The sequence below is a fragment of the Tauraco erythrolophus genome, chromosome 2, assembly GCF_009769465.1.
Source record: "Tauraco erythrolophus isolate bTauEry1 chromosome 2, bTauEry1.pri, whole genome shotgun sequence".
NCBI classification, from domain to species: domain Eukaryota; kingdom Metazoa; phylum Chordata; class Aves; order Musophagiformes; family Musophagidae; genus Tauraco; species Tauraco erythrolophus.
Window position 1 is genome coordinate 45824649 of NC_141466.1, and position 25881 is coordinate 45850529.

The 25881-nt window shown below is 42.3% G+C and overlaps 1 protein-coding gene across 2 annotated transcripts in view; it reads left to right on the forward strand.

Moving 5' to 3' along the window:
- Positions 1-405: 405 nt before the first annotated feature.
- Positions 406-25881, forward strand: part of GCLC (glutamate-cysteine ligase catalytic subunit) — a 35999-nt gene continuing 10523 nt past the window's right edge. The window contains exons 1-8 of one of the 2 annotated variants that reach the window (XM_086631359.1): positions 406-641; positions 14221-14333; positions 15624-15806; positions 18716-18829; positions 19611-19669; positions 19753-19889; positions 23194-23268; positions 24888-25004. In XM_086631359.1, the coding sequence (XP_086487485.1) occupies positions 432-641; positions 14221-14333; positions 15624-15806; positions 18716-18829; positions 19611-19669; positions 19753-19889; positions 23194-23268; positions 24888-25004 (1008 nt within the window). In that variant the 5' untranslated portion in view covers positions 406-431. The remainder of the gene's footprint in view (positions 642-14220; positions 14334-15623; positions 15807-18715; positions 18830-19610; positions 19670-19752; positions 19890-23193; positions 23269-24887; positions 25005-25881) is intronic. The other variant, XM_086631360.1, reaches the window with a different exon arrangement.

The window sequence follows — 25881 nt, forward strand, 5'->3', positions numbered from 1 at the left end:
CGCGGGGCGTGCTCCGGGAAAGTAACGGGGCGCACACACACGCGCGCTGGCGGAGCCGCCGTTTCCCCAGCGTTTCCTTTTCCAGAGGCGCTTCGCTTCCTTCCCCGCCCGCTCCCGAGAACGCCGTGCGGAGAAGCCGCCGACAGCGGCCGACGGTATCCGGGGCCGCCGCACCGCCGGGCAGCGCCTCAGCCCGCCCGCAGCGAGCCCCTCGGCCCGACCCGGCCCGGCGGGGCGGCGCCTGCCGGCGGAAAGTGCTGAGTCACGGGCTGACGCGCCGCCGCCGTCACGTGTGGCGCCGGGCTCGGCTCCCGCCGCCGCCGCGGCGCAGAGCGCACCCCGCGCCGCGCAGGCTCCGCTCTCCTTCTCCTTCTCCTCCTCCTCTCCCTTTCTCGCCGCCACCGCTCCGCTCCGTTCCCGCGCGGGCCGGCATGGGGCTCCTGTCGCAGGGCTCGCCGCTGAGCTGGGAGGAGACGCGGCGGCACGCGGAGCACGTGCGGAAGCACGGCATCCTCCAGTTCCTCCACATCTACCGCGCTCTGCGCGACCGCCACAAGGACGTCCTCAAGTGGGGCGACGAGGTGAGAGAGAGACCCCGGCCGGCACGGGCCTGCCGCGGCCTCCGCGGCGCCCAGGCGCAGGTGCCGCCGTGGCGTTGGGCGCTGCGGTGCGGCCCGGGCCGGGCCCGGCCCGCCGCGGTGCCCGGGAGCGGGTCCGGCCGCCGTAGGTCGGCGAGAAGGGAAAGTTTAGGATGCCCGGCGGGGCTTTGTTCCTCACGCACTCAGTCGCCGCCTCCGGCTGCGCAGCACGGTTGCCCCGGTATTACCTTGTGTTTTTTTTAACCGCGAAAATAACTTTCGGTGCTTCGTCGGGCATCGGTAAATCCGCCTGAGCGGCCCCTCCGGAGGTGTATTCCCGGGAGCCGCGGTGCCTGGCAGCACTTGCGCATTCCCATGGATTTGTTTACTTTCTCTAGAGTGAGACTTGATTAAAGGGCATTGATGTCATGCCAGGTCAGCCTCAGAATTATTTTTTGGGGAAGGGAGTGAGAGAAACAGGGACTGGAAGTGTTCAGGTGGGCTTAGCAGTGGTGGCCGTCACCACGCACTGGGTTCCTCCCGGTCCTGGCTTGCCCATGTGGAATGGGACCCGCCGAACCTTGCTTTACCCTGGAGTCTTCCAGGCATCTGGCAGGAGTGGGCCTGCCTTCTAGACAAGGATGGGGAAGATTGCTTCGGTCATGACTTGGAATTTGTTACAGGCGCTTCACGCAGGAGGGCAGTAACTTTATCATGTTGCCGTGCAAACCCGTGCCAAGGCTCCCACCTGAATTGATCAGTAGGATTTCCCAAGCATCCCGGCTTTCCCTGGGGACAGGGAGCTGCTTCACATTGGTGTGCTGGAAGCCCTCTTCCACTGTGGTGTCGGTGTGGTCCAGCATGTCACTTGGGGTGTCTGTGACATGACTGCAGGAAAGTTGAAGAGCAGAGTAGGAAGTGAGCAGTGTAGGGGCTTGTAGATCACGTCTCCATCTCGTGTTCTGTTTCCTTTTTGAACAGCAAAGGCATTTGTCAGAAAACTATGTCCAGGTGATAAAAGTAGCTGTTCCACAGGTGCTCTTTGCCAGAGGAAACTGCTATTCCTGTTGTGCATCTTGGAGACCTTGGCTCTTAAAGTCGGTTCTTCTTTCAAGGAATTGCTGTCATACTTCACGTAACTGAGCAAGGCAAGCATCGGAGCACAGGAGCAGCTTACAAGAGGAGTGAGTGGAGGCTTGGCTACTAAAATCTGTCCGGTGAAAGGAATGATGCTACCAGTATGTGTAGTCTACAGGGTCTTGTAGCCAGAGTGGTGTGGACTCAGGAAATTTAAGTATACTTTTATCTATCCCTGTCTGATGGTTCTGTGTTCCTACATCTCTTGTATGCTGACAGAAGAGCCTCACAAACAGTCTCAAGTTCAGGAATATAGACAGAGCAGAGTCTCTCTATTGCTCTGAGACTTAGCTTGAGCGTTTAATCTTTAAGATGGACTACTCGTTTTTCAGTGGGTGTTATGTTTTAGTTGTCCTTGCTTTCTCAGGGTGAGATTTCACAAGATACTGAAGGTTCATCCACTAGCAAGCTGGTTCAGCTTCCCTCTCCCTGTTCTAGGCTCGTGTTTCTTCTGCCTTCCTTGCATTGTTACCATGTGAGCTCAAGACGTTAAACCAGCAGAAAACTCTTCTCCCATTCAGTTTTCTAGGGTGCTTTGTTTTCTCAGCAGAGCTTCCTTTGGTTCACTGCGAGATCCAACAAGTTCTGCTTAATGTGAGGAAAACAGCAGAAACACGTGGGGGAGAGGGGCAAGCAGAACTGGCCCTTGCAGCACCTGTGGCTAGTCACTTGGTAAGCTTATCTGTACAGTGAGACTGCACCCCAAGAACAAGAGCCTTGTTCTTCCTGTGGTATGGAGACTTTACTGAAGAAAGTATTTACGCTTGATAAATGGTGCATTATCTTTAATGAGATTCACAGTTTTCTTTTGTCATGCCCAGTGTGGCAAGAGGCAGAATTTTAAGAGCAGTATGATTACAGCTGTGATTCTGATGAGGAGGTAGGAGCTATATTTGAAATGCCTGTGAACATTCAGACAAGATCAGGTAACCCAGTTCATCATCTACCTCTAATTTTAGCAAATGGTAGTGAACTCAGGTGTGGCAAGTTATCTTTATTCTAGTGTATTATGCTTTTTTAATTTTTTTTTTTTTTTTTTACATAACACAGCATTTAGGAGTTTGTTAATGTACCGGATACTTGTTGCCAGTCTGCTCTTGTGTAAACATAAGAACACCTGTCTTCATAACTTACTTCAGCTGTGCTGTAGATAGAATAGCAGGGAAAGCAGTAAATTTGCCTTCCATTTGTCTTCTCAAATATCTAGCTAGAAAGTGGCACCACATTTACATGCAGCTTAGATGAATCAACTGACTAGCTGGACAACTTTCATGAAAAACCTTTTGTGCACTTTGACCTTCATGTATAAAGTCATAGCTTGAGGGTGTTTTATTGTCTTAAAAACCTCTTGAAGATAGAAATCAAGAACAAAGATGACAGCCCTCACGTAATGGTAGAGATTAAATCGGAATAAACAAAATTACTTTTGTGTTTGAGAGATGTTTCTGAGATCATGTTTGGTGAAAGTTTTATTTTTTTCTACTTCATTTTTAAGGAATGCTTATGAGGAAAAAAACAACTTTCTTAGCATGTACTGAGTTTATCTTTCAGGGCAGACGTGAATACTTTAAAGATTATCCTGATCTAGCTGATGCCATTGTGAAAAAGAAATCCTGTGTAAGTTCGTGAGTACAGAAGCAGCCTTTTCTTGGGCTTCACAGGGTATGTTGAAGACTCACAGTAAGAATGTGGTGGTCCCCTGGGGTGCTTGTAACCTCATAGGGACTCCATTCCCTGTAGTCCCAGGGAGTGAAACTGTGGGGAATTGTCATAAGCTTGTGTGTTTCTTGGGTGCCAGATGAAAGTATTGAGGCGACGTGCTAAAGAAGCAGGATGATGGCATTTATTTTGAAGGAAGTGAGGCAGCATCACAACTTGCATTGCATGGTATTGTTCCGTAGTGCTCCCATCCACCCCTGAGTAAAGAGCGAGAAAGGTCAAAACACTGATTCTGCTACCTCTTGAAAAGTCAGCTATCTTCTTGCTTGCAGGGTTAGTAGAACTAGCTGGTTTACCAAACAGCTATTGTCCTTTTAGGGGGTGGTTCTTTTTAACTCTGTTTTCCATAAACATGAAGTCTTTGCAGTGGTAAAAAAAAAAAAAGGCCTACAAATGTGAGTGTAACAGAAAATAAGACCTGCTTAAAAAAAAAATCTTTCAAAAGGTCTCTTTAAACCTGCATTTGCAGGTAAAGGTCCTCTGCCTCCTAATTGTCCTTCTGCCTCATTTAAAACTGACAGTTGGCCACCCAGTTTATGCTTGGCTTCTCCTCACGTGGAGAATATGAAACACTGAACTATCTCATTATCCCTAATCAAACCCCCCCTTATCCTTGCGTTAATGCCCACAAAAGTTGGGCAACAAATAGGTCTGCTGATGAGACCCTGTCATGCTAACCAGTACAATCGCACGGTGTCCTTGTGTTTTCATCTTTCTATCCTATCCAGCAATGTATGCTTGCCTTTGAGTTTGCAGAGTAGTGGTCTTTGAGTTTTGGGGTTTTTTTTTGTGCAGCAGATGTAAAAACCTGCATCTTTTTTGTACTGTGTTTTAAAATTCCAGAAGAGTTAGCAGGTACTATGTGAAACAATTAGTTCATTGAGCTTGATGGTTGTTAGTGGTACCAAAAGAGCTGAAACGGCTTTTGAGAGTAAGGCAAAGCCTATTCTGCTGCTTCCCAGCTTTTGTCCCAAAAAGCTCCCTTCTGTGACTTCTGTGCATTACCAGTCTCCTGTGCTGTTTAGTGCTTCTCTTCTGCTGATTGCATTCCTCTAGCTGATGGATGTTGCTTAAATTTCACTTTGCAGCTTAATGCGGACACTGGAATCAGGCAAGTGGAATGACTGGCTCTTGGCAGGGCTCGTTGCCATAGCTTTGTGCTGAGCATGCACATAAGTGCAAGAATCACAGCGCTTCGCGCATAACTACATGTGTGTATGTATTCGTACATGCATCTAATCCTTGTCTTCTGCAGTCCATTTTGCTGCTAAATGGAACAGGTTGGTTGTTCTCCAGGCTGAATGCCTATCTGGACTAGGAAAAATCATAGAATCACAGAATGGTTTGGATTGGAAGGGACCTTAAAGATCATCTAGTTCCAACCTCCCTGCCATGGGCAGGGACACCTGCCACTATATCAGGTTGCTCAAAGCCCCATCCAGCCTGGCCTTGAACACTTCCAGGGATGGGGCATCCACAACTTCTCTGGGAAACCTGTTCCAGTGCTTCACCACCCTCAGAGGGAAGAATTTCTTCCTTGTATCTAATCTAAATCTACCTTCTCTCAATTTAAAGCCATTACAAAGATACAAGCAAGAAGAGTTGGAAAAGGAAAATCGGCGAGAACAAAAAAAGCAATAAAGAGTAAGGAGGAGCTGCTTCCACAGATGAAAATGTCGAGAAAAGCATGCTGGAGGGAGATCCACTCAGAAGCAGGAGTGTAGAAAGCAAGCATGAGCAAACAACAGTTTTATTTGGAAGTGTATGTGAATGAAATGGCAATCCGACTTGCCCAGCCTTGTTTAAAAAAATTGGACTTAATGACCCTTTTGTTGTGTATGAGTCTTGTTCTTGTCCGTGTTGGGACATAGGACCTAATAAGCATCTTCGGCTTTTAGAAAGCTGTTTTCTTCATGGAGACCTGAAGTGAAATTTGGAGGCCTTTAAAACAGGTGTGATAATGGATTGTGTGAGGCAGCATGAAAAACATGCATCCACACTGCGTGCAAGAGGAAGTCTTCCTGACTTAATTCTGTTTGGTTTGGGTTTTCTTCCTGCATGTTATCTCTTTCTCAGTCTTTTTTAACCTTCTTTTGGTCTTTCTTCTGTGCTTTTGATTCATTTCCCTTCTTATCCATTAGGTTTTTTAATTATACCTTGTAAATAAGCTAAATGAGAGCTGAAATGAACATCTGCTGCTCAGTACTTTCTCGTGCAAGAAGCCAAGCAGCCTTTCTCAGATGCTGCAAGAAGAGAGGCCAGAGGTTTCTTACCAGAATGTCCCAAAGGTGTTGCTTCTGATAGTAGATGCATGACTCTTTAAAGCTTTCTCCATTTTCCTAATCAAGGGCTGGACTGTGAAAAGGGCTCCTTTTCCTTTTGAGTGATTCTTCCCAGGGTCCTACGTATTGCATTAATGTCTTGCTGCAGTTTACAGCCTGTATGTTTTTGGGTTTCTTTCAGGGCAGCAGCAATGTGTAAATGATATCATCAGTGATGGTACATTACAGTCTGCAGAACTTCAGACTGCAAAATAATTGCTACATCTTAAGGAAATGGATTTGGGTTCAGATGCACACAGTTTGAGGCTCCTATTTGTCTATCACCCGTTTAAAACCAGGAACAAAGTCTGGGGCATTTTTTAACAACGGTAAATCTACCTCATCAGCTGCCTAAAATAAGTACAAGTACTATCCCTGAAATACACAGGTGAAGTTTTGGTCATCTCTTCTCTAAAAGGCAGCGGTGAGGCTTGGTGAGAGACACACACTTGTTTGCGCAGAAATGCTCAAATAGAAATAAGAAAGGACTGTGACCGAGAGAAGAAGCGGTAGGTTCAGAAAACATCACAGTGTACAGGAAAAGTGGAGTTCTTTTCTCATTTTACAACAGACTTGACTAACCTAATGGAACAGAAAAGCAGCAGATGTCCTTTTAAGATAATTACTTACTTTACAAGCCTAAATGTCCTGTGGAACAAGATGCCACATGGTAGCTTTGAAACCAAGATAGACGCTTACATGGACAACAAGAATAGACAGTTTATTGTGGTTTCTTTAAACTCCACGTACTGCAAGATGTACGTCGTTCTGTCCAAACCACTTAGATAATTGTCAAGTGACTCATGGGGTTTCTTTAATGTTCAGCTGAAACTTTCTAACTAGCTTTTTGCTGTATATGTTTTAAATAAAACAGAATCACAGAAAGAGTAGTTGTATTTTCCTGGCTGTCAGTAATAGATCTTCTTAAAAAAAAAAAATTCAGCTGAGTCATTATACAGACTCATCATCAATATTATGATGATCTCACATTCTCACTTTGTACAAACTGCTGCAGTGTACTGGTGTGCAGAAATTGCTTTGGCTTAAAGCTTTTCCTGGGAATCTCATGCTTATAATAAAGCTAACATAGCCTGCAGTCTTACAAAAATTGTTTTTTACATTTGAGCTCTTGTCATTTTAAGGCAATGACTTTTAGTCTCCCCCTCCCCCAGCAAAATTCCTTGGACAGAATGCATTTTTGAATTTCTGTCATGCAGAAATTCCTCATGATGGCCCCCTGCCAAACGTGACATGTGTGGATGCATCTGAATGGGAGCTGTCTTAATCGATGTACTTGCCCACTTGCCATGGAAGCGAAGCAACACTCGTGAATGATTTGGTTATTTGTCATGTGTCTGCTCGTTCATCCTTTCTCTCTGAGCTTCATTTGGCTAAATAAAGGGACAGTGGCATTATTTGTTTATAAATAGATTTAGTACTTCCTTAATATGTTTTGTAGCTGCACCTGCTGTTTATCATAGTGGCGTTTTTGGAGCAGAGTCTGAAGGTGTGATGTTAATGCATCAGCTCACGCTGCTTGACAGCCTTGAGTGTATATATGCAACCTCTAAAACGAGTACACTAATACATGCAAATGTAACTTCTTAAATCTGGACTTGAACAGGTGCCCTTGAAGAGCCTCTGTGTTTATTCCTTCCCTAGATGCTTTGGCTGATGGTCATGAAACTACTTTTTTCCTTCTGACTTTAATCCTCATGTTAGGAAAAGCCTACGCTAAATTACACCTCAACCCTCTAGCTCTCAAAACATGCACGATGTGTTAGCCTCCCTCAGGACTGGTTATTTTGCTTCAGCTTCCTGCTCCTCAGTTCTTTTGTGGCTGTGGGATAAGATACGTGTAGGTTGTAGTGCCGCAGCAGCACAGACCTACCGATGAGCTTTGCTGCTGGATGAATTGTGCATGTGACAGCGCAGGACTCGCTGTAGTTTACAGTGGGAGGATTTTGCAAAAGCTAATCTTGCAATTCATGGGAATCAGTTTGGAGGGGGAGGTTTGTTGTTGGGTTTTTTTTGCCCTAAACAAGCTGCAATTTGTCATAAATAGTGACCAGCCCCCATGGTATGCATTTGAGTTCCTCCTTCCCAATCTCAGATGTTAATAAGAGAAGCTTGAATTACCTGCTCTTTGTATATTTCTAGTAGAGAAATATTCTGTTCACAGTGAACTTCCTTCCGTGAATGTGAAGTGAATTGCTATGGTCTTGTCATGGGATTGTTGTCTATTGCTTCAACATAATTCTTTTGGCACAGGACTTCCTCTTCTGCTTGCTGTGCAGGCGCATTTTTTTACTTAACAGTATGAGAAAGGGTGAGTAGGAGGGATGAGTACAGGAAAGATTTTTGTTGTTGATGTTGTTTGTTTTTTGTGTTTCTTTTTCTTCTTGCTTTCTGATGCAAGAGGCAACTTAGAAGCTTGCAGCATCTTGTTTCACAGTTGAATAAATGGTCTTTTATTAGTCTATGAAAACATCTAGCCTGTGGGAAATAGAAAATATAGTTGTGCCAAAAGCACTTGTTCTTTTCTGCTTTAAATCTAAAAATTTGTGAATATCTTAAAGGTGTCTTTGCTACAGAAGTCTAAAATTAACATTGTCCTAGTCGTCTTTTTATAGTTTTACTTCAGGTGTTACATAGTACAGTGGTCAAATGGAGACTTTGTTCTCTGATGTGTTCCATCTTGTTCTTTAGAAGCACGCAAATGATTATGACCTGTAGATTTTAGTTTTCAGTAACCCAGCTTCCTGGTTTGTGGTATGTGCAGCACAGGACATCCTCTAGTCACGTTGTATCACATGCAGAAGAAGAAAATCTCTGCAGTCCTGATGTCAAAAAGTGAGAGAGAGAACTGGCAGGAGCACTTAGCTGTGGCTGGCTATGTTGGCTGAGATGAGAGCTGCTGCATCATCTTTATTTTCTTTATCTATGGTCGTCTTGAATGTGACGTAGAAGTTCTTCATTTTTTGCTTATTGTCAATGTAATGTAAAACATCAGTTGTGTTTTGGTTTTAGGGCATGGTTTCTGCCAGTTGGTTTCGTATAGAACTGGAGATGGTGCTTTGTTGGATTGATTACTTACAATCCACTTGATCAAAATTAAGCATTTTGAGAAATACATTTGAATCTTGGTTTTGCTGTTCATAGCAGATTTTTTGAATTATTGCTATGACAGAGAATACCCATAGAAACCTCGTGAGCATGGAAGTGCTCTGCCTCGTGCCAGTGCGCGATGTTGGGGCTCGCTGGCTGGAAACGGGTAACCAGCTTGTGGGACACTTCCAGAGTTGTTTTCCTCCAAACTCCATTCCCTCAGGGCTTAGACTTGCCTTTGTGGGCCAGCAAACCTTTCCTTAAAGGTATGTTACCAGCTGGTTATTACTGTGGCTCCATGTTTTATCACAGCAGTGGTGAGAAAATAACTGCATTAAAAAACATTCTTGATTATTATGCTCTACATCTATCACAAGTATGTGTATCTACGGAAGAAATCTACTTTTTCCATCTTAATGCTGAAAACTTGTGGCAAAGGCTCTTTAATGAACAGTCGGATTATTAAAACATTCTTCTCCTGTAGACTGTCTTTTTAATTATAGATTAACTGACCAATAAATTTATGGGGTAACTACTTTTTTTTTCCCCCGTAATGGAGCTTAATAACTAGTGAAATTGGTTTTGTTTCTTTGATGCTCTTGAGAAGAAAGTTTACCTTGATTTTATTTTCTACTGTATACATAAATATATGAGGCATACTGCATGAAAATATTTATATTAAGTGTTGTAGTGGCTTTTGGTAAACAAAAGCCATGAAACCTCCTTGAGTCTTCAGGAAAAATTTCCAATTTCTCTTAAAGCTGCAGGCCGGAGGGTAGGTAAGTGTGAGGAGACAGCTAACAATTGCTCCAAGTGTATGTGGCAATAGCTGCCCAGTGGAAAGGGAAATAAACTGTCAGTGAGATTGTCTTTGAGGAACAGTGGTGGTCCACGAGTCACCTGTGATCAGGTTTTTTTAGAATCACAGAATTGCTTGGGATGGAAGAGACCTTCAAAGATTGTCTAGTTCAACCCCCTTGCCTTGGGCAAGGACATCTTTCACTAGATCAGATTGCTCAAAGGCCCATCCAACCTGGCCTTGAACACTTCAGTGATGGGACATCCACAGCTGAGATGGATGATCAGGAGGAGTGTGGTAAAAGGTGAATGCAGGGAACTGTTTTTCACAGGTAGAGAGTATACAGACTTGTGTTGGTTTACTCTCAAAAAAGCTTGTCTTCAGATCATTCTTCTTAAACTATTTTCCTCTATTTTATAATCTTTTCAGCACCTTATTTCTGAGCTTACCGAAGTCCAGACTGTATGCTTACCTGTGTGTTCATATGCAGAAATACCTTGTGGCAAGTACTTCGGATGCTGAAAGAATTTTAACGTTAACTCTGGAGCAGAGGCTTTACTCTCAATTCTTAGATAGGTTTTGTTCCCAGTGTGCTTAGCATGATGATGTTAATTTGAGTGTTCAGGAGGGGTTTTGATATTGGAAAGCAGACCACTACCAAGGCAAGATACTGAGATGTGTCAACTTTGGTTCTTCTTGTTCCTTAGAATTGCTAGTAATTTGTTACTTGACTGATACTTCTTCACTTTTAAGTACTGTGCTTTATGCAGAAGTAATATATGTAATTATGGTCAAATAACTCAGGCATTCAAACACAATTTCAGACATGCTCATCCATTTCCAGAGGACGTTCATCTTTCACTTTCCCACCAGGCAAGTCCAGCACAACTGTTTGACTTCATGCATGGACAGTGGTTTGGCTCCTCCTCAGTTGCGGGGCTTCAAGATCTCACTTGCGATTGTATTTACAGAGGTGACATCAAAGAATTTCCTTGGTAGCCGACTGTAAGAAATAATTATGACAAGGGAAGTAACGCCGTTCTGGGTGCTGTCCTGCCAGCGAGCTAATGGTGCATGCTCCTTCCCCAGAAGATACGATGATGAAGCGGAGCTGGCATGGAAGTACTCTGTAGATGCAGTACGTCCCAAGTTGGTAGTTGAGAGGAAGGAAGCCTATAAAGAATAGTTTCTTTGTGTTCGCTCGTGGGTGGATCTGTTATACTCAGATTAGTTGCTTTAACTGAGAATTTATTTGCTTTTCTAATGCGCTTAACTTTGAACAGTTTTTTTTAGGCTTGCTCCATGTGTATGTGGCTTTACAGCTTTCGCTTTGCAACCTTGCTGGCCAAACTGTTGTTCTTCTCCTGGCAGGGAGCACAGCACTTCTGCAAGCCATACAGGCATGGGCTGGTCGGAGATGTCCGTCCACTGAGGCAGTGCTGTGTGTCTGTCTGTCTGCAGGGAGAAGCTGGGAGGCCGCCTCGTGTCCTCACCAGCCTTGCAGCACATGCCAGCCAGAGGACAGAGACTCTGTTCTTTGTTGCAGAGTGAGAACAGCCTCTGGGCACACAGGCCCAAAGCGACCACCCTTCTTACCATGGCAGGATGTATTGTCCTAGCTGGCTCTTAGCAAGGCTGCTTGTCAGCTGTCTGCATCAGTAATTTGACCTGGCATGTATTTTGCGGCTTGCTAGGGAGCCTAGTTAAAGTTAGAGAGAAAAGTGAACTCTAAACAGCTTGGCAAAATGATGAATTATTAGTATTGGGTGAAACCTCATATGTTTGGCTTTTGGACTTTTGAAGCTCTGCCAGATGTGCTGATGCTTTCAGCTTGGCTACAGTTATCTGAACTTTATTGTGAATAGGAAACATGTGAGAAGTGTGTGAATGACGAGCTGAAGTTAAATGTAAAAATTTGTGAACTTGGAATTTGTTTCTCTCTTTCTAGCTGTAGGCTAGATCTTTTGATGAGCTTAAATTAAATTCTTTGAGGATGCCCATTCAGTCAGTCTCTCTGTTGGCAAGATGCTCTGTGGGTTACTTGGAATTGTTGGCAGCCATCTGAATTTTTTTTTCCTTTTCTCATTAAAATTAATGGCAGATCTTCTGTGTGTTAAGACAGCTTTGAAGATTTAGTCAGTGTTTCTGGAGGCAAGAGTAGTAGCTGTTTCTAAAGCTAGATGCATAAATGCAATGTATTCAATACTGCACTCAGATTATGAAACATTTTGATTTCTTTGGTTCGGCCTTCTTGGCTTAAAGCTTCTTTACACTTTTGACTTATTTTCTTTTGTGAAGCTTGTAATACGGTTTATAGATAAGTGCAGTGTTCACACCACTGGCTCATCGCAGTTATGTTTTGAGGGATTTTTAAGACAAGAGGCTAATCGCGTTCATGTAATGGTGGGCAAATGTTCAGCTTTGGGGTCTCTTGAAGGCACCTGCAGTTCCTTTGCCCTCTCTTCTGCTACCAGCCCACGTGGGTGGTGCGGTGGGAGACCAGGTGTGTGGTGGGCTTAGTACCTATTCACACGTCCGTCTGTATGACTCAGAGAACTGTGTGCTTGCGTACCGCCTCTAGTTTAGGCTGCGTCTGAGTGAGGGTGATGCTTTTCCGAAGCAGGAGGAGGTGATGCTGAACATGGTAGGAAACTGGAAGGTGTGGGAGAAGTCCCTTTTTATTGCCAATAATCATGGGTCAAGTGTCACAGGAAAGACTGGTACTAGATAATTAGTCAGTCGGTGCTGCAGTGGTTGACTATAGTCAGTGGTTAATTTAAGTAGATTATTGTGGCATAGCACACACAATCCACAAAATACACCACACAAAGAAATGCTGTCTTGCACAGGAACTAGAAATCATTCTTTTTCTTTAGGGGATTAAAACTTGATCTTTAAAAATATAGAGAATATGTATAATTACTGAATGAGTCCTTCCAGACTTTGTGCCTAATCAGATTCTGTAGAATTACAAACACTCTTGGATAATGCTGCTTGTGATTTGATGGCAAATCCCAACCGAGGATTATATTTGTTGTCATGGTAGCTGGCAATAACTCTTCCACGAACACTGAGGCAGCCAAAGAACACAAAGCCCACAAATCCACTTACAGCGTGCTGGAAAACACTGCACAAGTTCCCTGCGTTTTGGCAAGCTGTTTTCCCATACACAGTAGACTTCTGTGCGAAATAGAAGTTGCCGTGAGTTGATCTGCTGCAACTTTAACATCAGGCTCTTGCATGAATCTGAACTCCTGGGGCTGTAGTGGTGGTGTTTGTTAAGTGCCAGTGGATGCGTTCTTAGGCAGCGTCAGAAAACAAAACCGAGGAGCACGGTGCAAAACCTCTGACAAGTTCTAGCTGTGGAACTGCAGCCTGAATTTTTAACTAGAGGTCAATGTTTGTATTAGCTGAGCTGTGGAAGTGTTGAGGCAGCGGTTTGAGAGCCACCAGCAAAAGGCACTGCATATCGCCGCTGGTCCAGCTGAGGGACTTCAAAGCCAGCGTCCTCGTGATGCGTTTCCATGTGCGACTTATGCTTTCACGTGGTGGATGGCACATCGCGCTTGGAGGCTCTTTTGTCTTTCAAACTTCCCAGGACAGCGCAAAGCATCTCCTGCCAAATAGGTGTTAGGAAATAGATGTATCAGTAAGTATTGAGGGGCTGCAAGGTCCGGGTGGCTGTTAGGTTGTTGTACTGGGTAGTGCTCTCAAAGTCTTTATGGGAGCTTTGATAGCAAATATGCATGGAGGTTAGAAGGTTTGACATGAGTGCATTCCAGGTTTGGCTGCTTTCAGATAGTCTCTGTTAAGGAAACAATATTCTTCAGTGCTGGGACACAGCACCGCTGTTAAGTGGCTTGTTGGATCAAGTGTGGGTCACACTCTGGGGTAGGGACCAGAGCGAGGAGGCAGAGGTCCAGGGCAAGGTGTGCTGCTGGGCAGGAGGGGAAGAAAAGGTGTCAGCAAAGCTGAAACAAGAAGAGTTGGAAACCCCTGTGCTGTGCCAAGAGCTGGAGTGCATTAATAGCAGGACTGGTGCTGTCTGTAACAACAGTGGGCTTTCCGTGGTGTAAATGAGGCTCTGTCATCCTAGTCTTAAATAGCTCCAACAAGTGATGGGTGTAAATGGATGTCTTGTTTGTAGAATGACTTTTGGTTGGTTGGTTTTTGTCAGCAGCGGAGGCTGAGGCGTTTGTGGGTAATAGCTTGGATGAGGTTTTAATTATTTTTTTTGTCTGAAAAATAATGTGGAGACAAATACAAATTCAGGAATCTTTGTGAAATATACACAACTAGAAATAGAGGGAAAAAAATTTCAAGGCTGATTTCAAGGAATTTTAATTCTTTATTCAAGATGAAATAAGCCTGCTGCCATCTTCTCCAGTATTGTTTACCACATTCATAGGTAGTGATGGGTTTTTAAGCTTCTGCAGAGATAAAGTTCAGTCTGACATACCTTTTTTTTTCACTTGATGCTTAAAATTATATGCCAACATATTGTGTGTGAACAAAATCTTACCATTTAATTGTTTATTTTGTTTTTATTACTTGCAAGGTGGAATATATGTTAGTAAAATTTGACCACGAGAATAAGAAAGTGCGCTTGGTGCTCCGCGGTGAAGAAGTTCTTCAAACGCTGCAAGACAAGGGGGAGAAGGTAAACCCCAAGTGAGTAGCTGTTTCCTGTTTCTTTTTTTTTTCCTCCTGTTATGATACTGTATAGAGCTTTGTAGACCTGGCTTAACTTTCGAGCCTGCTGTCAGTAAAGCTGTAAGCCACAGACACTGATGTTTTCGTATAAATCTAGGGTGCAGGAAGTGAAAGATTTTGAGCATTCTTGCAGGCAGTCCGTGCACCTTTTGACTTGAAAAAAAGCAGAATGTAATGGTGAGCCCACAGAAGTTGCAGTTTGAGTGCTTGTTTTGCCTTGCTCTGGTTTTGTGTCTGCGTGTACGCAATAATTGTGTGCTAGGCTTTTCCTGCCACATAAAGCATATATGTGTGTGCACTTGCCCTGTCTCTCTGGCTACAGGAGCAAGTGAGGACTGTATAGGGAAGCTGTTGTCTGTAGGAGCACTTTCCCATTTTTGGCAGAATTAGGAAGGTAGATGTTATATCCCTATTTCAGCTAGCCAGAGAACTGTGAATTACCTTTTAACTGATGGCAGCAGAGAAGTGAGACCAGAGACAGCAATGTGTTTTGGCCAAAGAGAGCCAAAAGCAGGTCACAGCTTATAGAGGGGTAGAGAAACTCTACTGTAACGATGAAAGGCTTTTGTGCCCTGGGCCTGTCTGCTTCTTTCCAGGTACCTTAACCTCATCTTCCAGTAAGGCTTCCCTATCTGGGCAATTGAAAGCCTGCAAGAAGGAGTCTCTTTGCTTTTAGGCTCAAGACTGCTACTGCCAGAACAACAGTAGAGATGTGTCTCTGCCTCTGGTAGACTGTGGTCCATAGACATGGCATGGCTTCACAAGGGGATGGGAAGGTATTTCTTTTCAGGAGCAACTAGGTGTACTCAAACTTCATTTTATTTCTTAACCTGATAAATCTGTGAAACAGGACCAGGTATTCACAGGCAGTAGAAAGAAGAAATTGAGCAGAACTGTTGCCTTACCTTGTGCTGTGGAAGCAGTTGAGTGTTTCGTATTCTCCAGTTTCAGTTAAAACCTCAAGAAACAAAACTTGAGACGGATACTGAAGGTGATTGCAGTTTGACATAGGCAAATCCTACTTACTGCACTATACAGCAACACTTCCTACTGCCAGACTGTGCCTTAATTTCTTTTCACTGCCTCCTGGAGGTGAGGTGCATTAGAAGGTACATTGTGTTACTCCATCGAATAATCAAATTTAGGAGTTTTTTCTTGCAAGTTTTATTAATTTCTGAAATTCTCACAAATAATCTGTCTTTTTTGAAGTTGCAGAAATATTTAAATGAGACTATTATTTTATTATAGCCACCCAACACTCTGGCGACCAGAATATGGAAGCTATATGATTGAAGGGACGCCTGGGCAGCCATATGGGGGTACCATGTCTGAATTCAACACTGTGCAAGACAACATGAGGAAAAGACGGCAAGAAGCTGCTTCTGTACTCAAAGAAAATGAGGCTGTTTGCACTGTGACGTCATTTCCAAGGTGAGATCATAGAATCATAGAATGGTTAGGGCTGGTTAGGGGTTAGGTTAGGGGGGAGATGCTTGTTGAAGCATAATGCCATGTTTCCTATTCTCCTTATACACTTCTTCTCCTTACTGCCTATAGCTAAGCTGTACAACGAAACCAACCAAAATAAGGTTCAATTAAAGTACTTTGACTTAACGTTCTAGTTGTGTTTTCTAAAATTTTTATTGCAGTGAGACAAATAAGCATCTTTTCTATTTTTAGGTTACATCTAATCTGTGATGATTTTCTATTAGGAGAGAATACCTGAATATTTGTGATATAAAGTATTGTATATAGAGTAGCCTGCCATCTTGAACTGATACGGCAAAAAGGGTTTCTTTTTGCCTATTTTGCAACCTTTGATCTTTATAAATGGTGATTTTGTAAAACATGGCTAACCTGATCTTATTTTTTAACACTATTTTTTCATTAAAGCACATGCAAACTTCTTTTGGTGGCTTGAAGCGTGCAGGATAACAGAAATGTGGTTAACCTTACAAAACGAAAAATTAAACCTTCTGTAATACTGTACTTATTGAATCTAGAAAGGAAAGCACCCTTCCTGGGTTCATGACACCCTTACAAAGGGCAGATTTCCTCCTTACAGTTGTTGTAAAGAGACTCTTGAAGACATGAAATTCAGGGTGTACTTCATTACCTAGGAGGAACTGTACTTTGTGACCTTCCTTTCAAACATAGTTCTAGGCAGGGATTCATTACGTTCATTCTAAATAGCCTGGTCAATCAAATGAATGAAGATAGTTATGCTTAAAATAGTAAAAAAATTGCTCTGCAGTGGGAGAGAAGCAGCTGGCCTTCCTGGCTGGTTTCTTGTTTAGTACACAATGCAATGGCCCTGAACTCTTGGTGAGAGCAGGAACAGTACAAAATGTGACTTAGCAGCAAAATTCAGGTACCAAAATGCTTGAGTTGTGCCCTATGAATGCTATTTTAGGAACACTCTGTTGACCAATTATGCTTCCTCTTTATGGGAGCTATACTGGTTACCTTTAAAGTAATAAGAGCTTATTTGAAGTCCGCGGTTAAGTAGTTCTCAATGTGTTACAGAATTGAGGGGTTTTTTACCCTCCAACCTTACAAATAGATGATGTCATTTAGTAAATTTGTATACAAACATTTCAGACCAGTCTTGCAAGGAATAAAGGGAGATGAGTTCTTCACCACTTTGTAGGTACAGATAAATACTTTTTACATCACAAAGCAATTAATTGGACTTCAGTGAAAGTCAGTAAATAAGTAATGAGCAAACTTTTTTTTATTATGGATCACCCTCCACAAAGTTTCATCCTTCAGAGATAGCTCTCCCTGGGCTATTCAGTTTCTTTCTTCTGCCTTTTGCTGTCTTGCCACTCAAGTCCCTCTTGGTTTGACTGGAGTCTTGCTAATGTATATTTCTGAGGTTTTGTGGGTTTGGGTTTTTTTGCTACGTTCTTTCTACAATAACATGTACATATGCCTGAGTGCGTCTGTGCATATACGTGTGTGTATAATTTAAAAAAATTATGCATCTGAAAAGATAAAAAAACTTGTTAGAGTGCTGACGGAAGAAAGGTAAAGAAGTAGGCTTATTCAAATTACAATAACTTAGTTAAAAATGAACAGACCTGAAAATGCTTAAACATTAAACATACTGGCTTAGAAGCTGAGTGAGTATTAAAAATACTGGCTTAGAAGCTGAGTGAGTATCCCTAGTTTTTAAATTTGTGAGCCCGCGCTACTGGACCAGAGAGCTGTTTTCTTTCTTGAGGACTGGAGTGATGCAGTGTACAATGTTGCACTTATGTAAGTGATGAAGTTGGGTTTACATGTTATAGGACAACTTGTATACCTAAACCAGGAGGAAGAAACCAATAGTGAAATACATGTGGAGCATAAATACTAATTCCAGAAATGTGAGTCTTTCCTGGTATTTTGAGTAGTTTGCTCGTAGTTGTATCGACTAACCCTTTTTATGCATCCAAATACTAGAGCCTCTTGAGATAGCATAATCTAGTCCTCTATACTGTGCAGCATGGAGAAATTAACATTCTGCAGCTTTACCTCCGACTTCTCAAGTGCTCCTGTGTCTCAGTTATACTGAAAACCTACTTATTCTTGTTTCAGATGACTCTTAAACTTAGAATGGACGTTCCAAAGAGGAGGGTTGTGTTCTGATTTACTTGCATATCTCTCAGCATTTTACACCTAATAGCTGTAATTTTTCTTTGCTTAGTACGTTTCTCTCATTTACAGTGTTTATCAGAATTCTCAAATAGCGAACTGCTGAGAGACATGGGATGTGCCTATCATTTGAAACTGCCTCTAATTGTTACAGAGTTGATTAGGTACATCTTTTTAACAGGGCTAGAATTTTGGGAGCAGAGATGGATAAATTACTTCAGCAGTCAACATTAACCTGTACCCTCTAGAGAAGCTATTTAGGGCACAGAATGCAGCTGCATGTCAGTATTAGTGACAGGTACTAACACACTAAAATGTGTGTACACTCTGCATAATACTGTGAAGTTTCCTGCTTCAGCCACTGAGAAGGTTCATGTTTACTGTCTAATGATAGAGTAGTGATTTTAAAAAAAGTCTGTTTTCGCCACCACAAAAGCTGGTCGTTGACAATTGCTGACCTTTCAATGGCAACTGTTTTAAGGCCTCTTTCTGGCAATTCCACATGCACAAGTAGCAGTCTTGAAAAGCGTTTCAGAAATACTCAGGGTAGATGCAAGTTTAAAAAAAACAAACAAACAAAAAACAAAAACAAACTCTCTTTATTCCTTTGTCTACTAGAATCCTGATCTCGGATCATCTGACCGTTTTAAAATCACAGTCTGTTTTCATTACAGCTTGGATCTCATTGTTGTGTTACATAGGTTAGGGTGTCCTGGATTTACAGTGCCGGAATATAAGCCAACGCCAGTAGAAGGAGGAGCTTCAAAATCCCTCTTTTTTCCAGATGAAGCCATCAATAAACATCCTAGATTTAGGTAAGAGTGTTTGGGCACCGTGAATGAGAAGCTGAATATTTTTCTCTGCCTAAATATCGTAGACATACCTGCAACTTCTTTACATTACTGGAATAGAGAGCTATGTGACTAGTTGCTGCAAATACCCCAAGGACTTGGACAGAGATGGTTGTGATGATGTGTATTTTCTGTCAAAGTGACTTAAGAAAGCAAGCTGTTAAGTTCAAGTAGCTTTATATAGTAGTTCACACTATTATGCGTTAAAAGGTGTTGATTATCCTACTGCAAAATTGTTTACAGTTTGAAATCCCATGGCTAACTGCTTCCGTCACAGTTAATCCCACTCTTGCTCAGGTATGTCACGACAACATCTCCATGTAATCAGTAACTTGCCCTAGTTACTCTGAAACGGAGCATGGTGTCAAACTGTGTGTATAGTCTGAGAGGGGTTTTCATTGTAAGGTGAGACTTTGGAGAATGAAAATAATTCTGTCTGAAAACTAAGCGTACCTTTTCACGTGCCCTTGTATTCTTCAGGTCAGTAGGCCTATACTTCTGCCTGTTCTATCACCATAGTAGTGTGAAGTCTATCAAAATAAGACTGACTTTACTGAAGGAAAATTCAGTGTTGTATCTGTTATAGTCTATCTTAGACTAGGAAAAGAAGTGTCCTGAAGGAACGTGCTCAAAATAAATGGAAAGTTGGCATTCTGGAACCCTGAGAATTGCTGAGAAACTAACTGCAAGAACATTTGCGTACGGAGAAACTTTCAGATGTTTCAACAAACTTTTTTTGTTGTAGTACACTCACCAGAAACATTCGGCACCGAAGAGGAGAGAAGGTTGTGATAAATGTACCAAGTGAGTAAATTAAATTTTTCTTTTTCAAAATGATTGTTCAATCTAACGCTCTGGGTTACTGAGTACCTGCATTTTCCACACAGTATTTAAAGATAAGAACACGCCATCACCATTTATTGAAACTTTTCCTAATGATGATGGAGAAGCGGCAAAGGCAGCTAAACCTGACTATATATACATGGATGCTATGGGTTTTGGAATGGGAAACTGTTGTCTCCAGGTAAAGTATGTCTACTTTTAAGATGTTACTGAATGTTGTCTTCACTAAACGCTTCCTTGTTTGAGACTTGCCTTGTGTCTAATTTCTTTAGCTTAATTCAACTGATGCATTTTCAGAGTGGCAAAAGTGGGAGAATAAAACAACAAATGTAATCTTGCAGTTGGAGGGTAGTCTTAAAGTCCGGGTTTGCTTGCATTATGTTTATTTTCTGCGAATATTGAAATGTGATTGAATGCTTTGCTGAAAGGGTTTCTTGAACTGGTCAGATCCCATTTCATCAAGCACCTTCTTCTGGAACTCCAGCACTTCTCAAGTGTGAAAGATCATCTTCCACTGTGGCTTTCTTTTGGGCATGACCAAAGGACACTGTGGGAATGGAAACTGAGCTATCTTGTAGGAATGTGTGGAGGTTTTTGGATATTCATTTTGGGTGTTTTCCCTCTTCCTCATTCTTAGAACAGCAAAAGAAAGGAGTGACAAGAAGTCATTGAAATATCTTTAAAATAAGTAGCTTTCTCCTTCTGTGTAATTTTATTTTATATACAGAGAGTTGTGAACTCCTGTATAAAATTTCTCATTCTTAAGTATTTTTTAGCAATCTGCTAAGAAGTCGTCTTCTCACTGCTCGTACCATGAACCTACCAAATCCACATGGGTAGCTGTCTTCTGTTACTACGTTCTGGGAGGTGTTTCTGATTCTGTTTTCTCCCATTAACTCCTGCCGACTTTTTATTGTTCTCATTCATTTGCTTGAGTTACTACTGTATTAGAGTATCCTGTTTAAATCCAGATGCTGTATCTTGGGAGCGCTTTAATCCTTTCAGTATCTGTTTGCTTTAATTATTTCTCTATCATAGTAACCTGATGCTAGGGGCTGATGGCTTAGGTAGTAGCAGTTTATTTCACTGTTGGTAAAACTCGCCTGTTGCCACTGCTGTCTTGGAAGCAGAGCTAGGAAGAGGCTAATGTTAAGCTTAGGGGATTAAAGGAAATTCTCCAAGCTCTTTGTTTCAAAGCACTGGCAGAAATAACCCCATTCAAAGCACTTCCCTTTGAGAAACTACAAAAGCTGAATAAATAAAATGTTCTTGACAGCAGCTAAGTATGATTTCTTGTCACTAAGGGTAAACTAGGGACAATCTGATGACGTAGTAAAGTGTATATAATACTGTGTGTTTTTACAAGCTGTTAAGTTTTTTGTGGTCTATTTTGTACCATCTTTCTTAAGTCCAATGAAAGCCATACTGTTCAGTCATTGTATGAACTTGTTTAAAAATACATTAAATTCCTTTTTACGGAATACCATTTTACTATTCCCCATTCTTGTAATCAGTGGTCAAAACTAAATTCAATAGTCTTGTTATCACCAAAGGGAGAACAAACCCAAGGTTGTACGTGCTATAAGCAGCTGACTGTGTATCAGCTGGTAGTTCTTGATAACTGACTAGAGGAAAACATGTATTCCCCACCTGTTTTCTATAAGGTAACTTGCAGTATGCATATTTCCTTTTGGTTTTTTTTTTCCTCTCTATGCACCAAGCTACAACTTGATCTGATATGTTTCCAAGGTTAACAATAACGTCTTCATGAGCTTGGCTGGGGCAGCCTGTAGCGATGGTGGGGTGGGAGGCACTGCCCCTGCAAACGGCAAGGCAAACCCTTGCGCTCCTGCCCCTTTTGAGTCTTCACTTCTCTGTGCCTGTTGAGCCTTGTGCTCATGGCTGCTGCTTTCTGCAGCCCTCCTCTGGAGAAGACTGCCATGTCCTTTTCCTCTGTAATGGGATGTTTGGCTAGAAGCCAGGTGGAATCCCAGATTTAATGTGTTTTGGAATAAACATAAAAGGGAAGGGGAGGTGGATATCACTGTGTCAGGGGAAAGAGTGTAGGTGTCCTGTCCCACTCTGCCCCAAGGCAGGCTTCCTAGTGCTGGAAGTCCAAAATTAGTGATAAGAAATCACACTTAGCTGCTTCTTTGCAAGAGAATTAGTATTATCTTTTCAAGGTGTGGGGTTTTTTCTTTTTCCGATAACCACTTGAAGGGTAGACTCAGGAGGAATACTTTTTCTGCTGGACACCTTTTTTCTAACTTGGGAGGTTTAACGAATGTTGGCTGCAAAACAAACACAAATCCTGTATTTCCCTTCCTCCGCCCCACCCCCTCGCTTCCCCCTCAAAAAAAAAATAATTATCCACTGAGCCCACCAATGAACTGAGGAGTTTTGGGAGTATTTTGGTTACTTGAGTTTTCTTGAGCTTACTTGAGGTTGGGTTGGGCTTCAGTGGCAGACTGAGAAGGACCTATATGTAATTGTAATCTGTGGAAGAGGAAGATCTGTGTTCAGCTGTCGCTCTTCAGGACAACAAGCAGCAATGGTGATTTGGAGCTGAAGCCTGTTGTACGACGTTATGATAGTGATACAAGGGTACACTGCCATCTTAAGTTATCCTTGATCTGATCTATGAATATGTAGACTGCAAAGGAGGGAGAGGCTTTTAATCTGTTTAGCATCTTTTAACAGTTTTGAGGTGATTGATCCCCCTCTGCATTTTTAAAGTGCGTAAAGTGTTTGAGGAGCCTAGAGGGTAAGGTCTGCTGCTGGAAATGTGCCTCGTGTTTTATGCTGCTGGAGCAAATTTCACCAGAAGTTGCGAAGGAGTTACATTTTCCAGTGGCCTGTGTGTGGTGGGGCTTCCACGTTGTTACTGGCTTCTGCAAATAACATTTCTTTTTCATCTTCTGCTGTGTCGTAGCCTCTCATGCAGGCAAAAATAGACTTTTTTTAAAAAATAAAAGAGTAGAAACAAAGATACTTGTTTTGCAGGATCAAACACATCTTGAAATGTTCTTTAAAACAGGACTAGCTGTCACGTAAAACAAATACTGCATCTGCAATAGTTGTTGTTCTAAGTAAGTAGGTTCTTGGCTTATTTCCTGAAGGTGCATTACTGACTCACGTGTATTGTAGATGTTAACTCAATTGTCTTTGGTTCTGGCAAATGTTTGTGTATCTAGCCTCACAGCCGAAGCATTGTATTCTGAAATCTTTTAATGAACATGGAAAGGGTGTGGAAAGAAGCTTGTGATATAAATGCTGTTGATAGATGGGGCAAAAGTTTGTCCAAGAATCGAGGGGTGGGAAGGGAACCCCAACAAAAAACGCCACCCAAACCCAACCAAACAACAAACCCCTTAAAATTCTTGGTATTTAAATCCTTTTGTGATATCATTGATGCTAATTCTAGGAAGACTGTGATCACACTGTGATTATAGAAATTGTGATAGCAATTGTACTTCTTTTAACAGGTAACATTCCAGGCCTGCAGCATTTCTGAAGCAAGATATCTCTATGATCAGCTAGCCACGATCTGTCCCATTGTGGTAAGTAACAGACTTCTATTACATCAGCTCTTCGTTGTGCAAAAACCACTACATATATTTTTTAAAAAAAATGAATCTAAATTAAAAACAAACTGTCGTGGGTTAGGCTGCTCTGGCAACTGGACACCCCCCCCTCCGCCGAGTCGTTCACTCACTCTCCCCCAGCCCCAGGGATGAGGGAGAGAATTAAAGGATAAACAGGAAACCCGTGGGTTGAGATAAGAACAATTTAATACAGATGATTTAATACACAGTGTAGATGCTCACCACCCCCTCGTATGCGAAGCCCGTCTCATCCCGAAGCCGCAATCCCAGACGAACGCAAGGCCCTGAAATAGAGAGAAGGAGAGAGAGAGATAGTACTCCGAGAGTGGGAGTACTGGGAGAGAGAGGGGGAAAAAAGGCAATAGAGCAAAAGCGCAGCAAGCGCAAAAGAGCAGAAGTGGCAAAAGAGCCAAAGCGCAAAAGCCCTTCTGTCCGGCTGACCCTCACTTTTATACTGGGCATGACGCTGCATGATATGGAATACTAATTGGCCAGTTTGGCCCTCAATCTTAAGTCCAAGTGCAAATCATAAGGAGAGTCGTGGACCCCTTGTCCCAGCTATGCTCCCCCCTTATCCTGTTGTGCTCCTGCACACTGGCAAGAACACGGCAGCAGAAAAGTCCTTGAGACCTCAGTGCCAACTATAAAGATCAGCTTGCTGTCAACATTCTTCTCAGAGCGAGCCTCTGAGTAAAACCAAAACACGGAGCTCTTCTAGCTGCTAAAAAGAAGAGCTAACTCTGTCCCAGCTAAAACCAGGACACAAACAAACAAACTTGAATGTTACTTACAAATTTGGTGCTCTGCGAGAAGCATCGGTCTCTTACTAGGTTGTCACGCGGGCAGTGTGATTTCTGTGATGTCCAAACCACACCACAAAGCAGATGATGTCTGTTTCTTTTCCTCAGCCCTCCTTCCCACGTGCATGAGACTCATGTTGAGTAGTTCTAGAAACTCATTTGGTGCAGTTCTTCATGAAAACGAGACAAGCTCACTCCTTAGAACAATTTTTAATGTTTCAACTCTGGTCTAGTGTTACAGAGAGCTTCAGCTTAAGTTGTTTAATTCTGTCCCTTTTGTAAGCATGTGTTTATAAACCGGTGTTTATAACAGGTGTTATAAAAATAAAGCATTGGTCTGGTTTACGTGGTGGGCAGATCCTGCTCCCAGTGAGGTGTGTTCTAGTGATGTTGCTAAAGGGCTTGGCCAAACAAAAATAAACAAAATAAAACAATTGCCAGGTGAACTTTTGGAGTTTGGAATTACGCGAGCAGAATACTTGCTGATTTGTCACAAAATGGCTTCTGCCTATATCATCTTAAGTGCTGATCTGTAGAGGTAATAAATTTGGAGAGCGTCAGATGCCGTTTCAATAATACTAACCCTTCATCTAGGCATTTTCTGGAGATAGCAGTTGGGAGATTTGTGGTTGTATGGGCTTTGGCTGTACATTAAACTGAAGTATATACTTCAGTTACTTCTGGACCAGCAAGTTTCCCTTCCCAGCGGGGTTGTGTTTTACTTTTGGTTCCTTGGCTTGCCCTTTGTTTTCATATCAGGCTGTTATATTTTAGATGGCGTTGAGTGCTGCATCTCCGTGCTACAGAGGCTACGTGTCTGATATTGACTGTCGCTGGGGAGTAATCTCTGCATCTGTAGATGATCGGACACGAGAGGAGAGGGGGCTAGAGGTAAGTAATGTTAGGTAGCAGATACCTGGCTTTTTTCATGCAAAAAAGTTAAACCTCCTTTAGTATCAAATTCTGCTTGTGATCGTGAGAATCCTTAACAAGAGAACATAGCAGTTTTTGTGGTAAACATAGGAGAGATGGTGTAAACATTCGCTTTGGTTGTACAGTTTATGTTAGCAAATACATATTTTTAGTTAGGTATGGAATCCCAGTAAAACTCCACTTGCTCCTCCACAGCTTGCTGAAAAGGTCCCTCTGTGATGAAACTTTCCAGTCTGTGCTTGGGCCCCAAAAAGGAAAAATTGCTATGGATTAAATAGCAGGTGGTGCTGAGTAATCCAGTAGTATAAACTAGAACTATATGAAAAGAGCCAGTTGTCAGAACTTGAGCTTAAGGAGTTTCTCTAAGCAGGAATTGGCATTCAAGACACTTATAAAATCATAGAAAATAAAAAAAAAAAAAAATTAAAAATCTACTTTAAATATTTCTTGAACTACCTATTTTAAGAGCATGTCTAATAATGTGCGCATAGTGAAACTGTATTGGTATGTGGTGCAATAGGTATAATAATGCTTTCCAGGTAGTTGGGGTAATGGTATATTATAGTACTTCAGGAAAATGTTTCCACTTTTAGAGAATTCTAGTCAATGTGTGATGACTGGTTTTTTGCTCAGATACATACATCTGCAAACCAAAATAGTCATACTTCCAGGATCACTCTCTATTAAGCCTATTTAAGACTCGTGTTCTGAATAATTTTAATTGAGGCTGCAGGGGTTTTTAAACAGGAAAACAATTCTCACATAAGTGTCATTAGTGAGCAAAACTTAGGTAACATTGTTAACAAGCTGTTAAAATATTGTATTCTTAAATTAT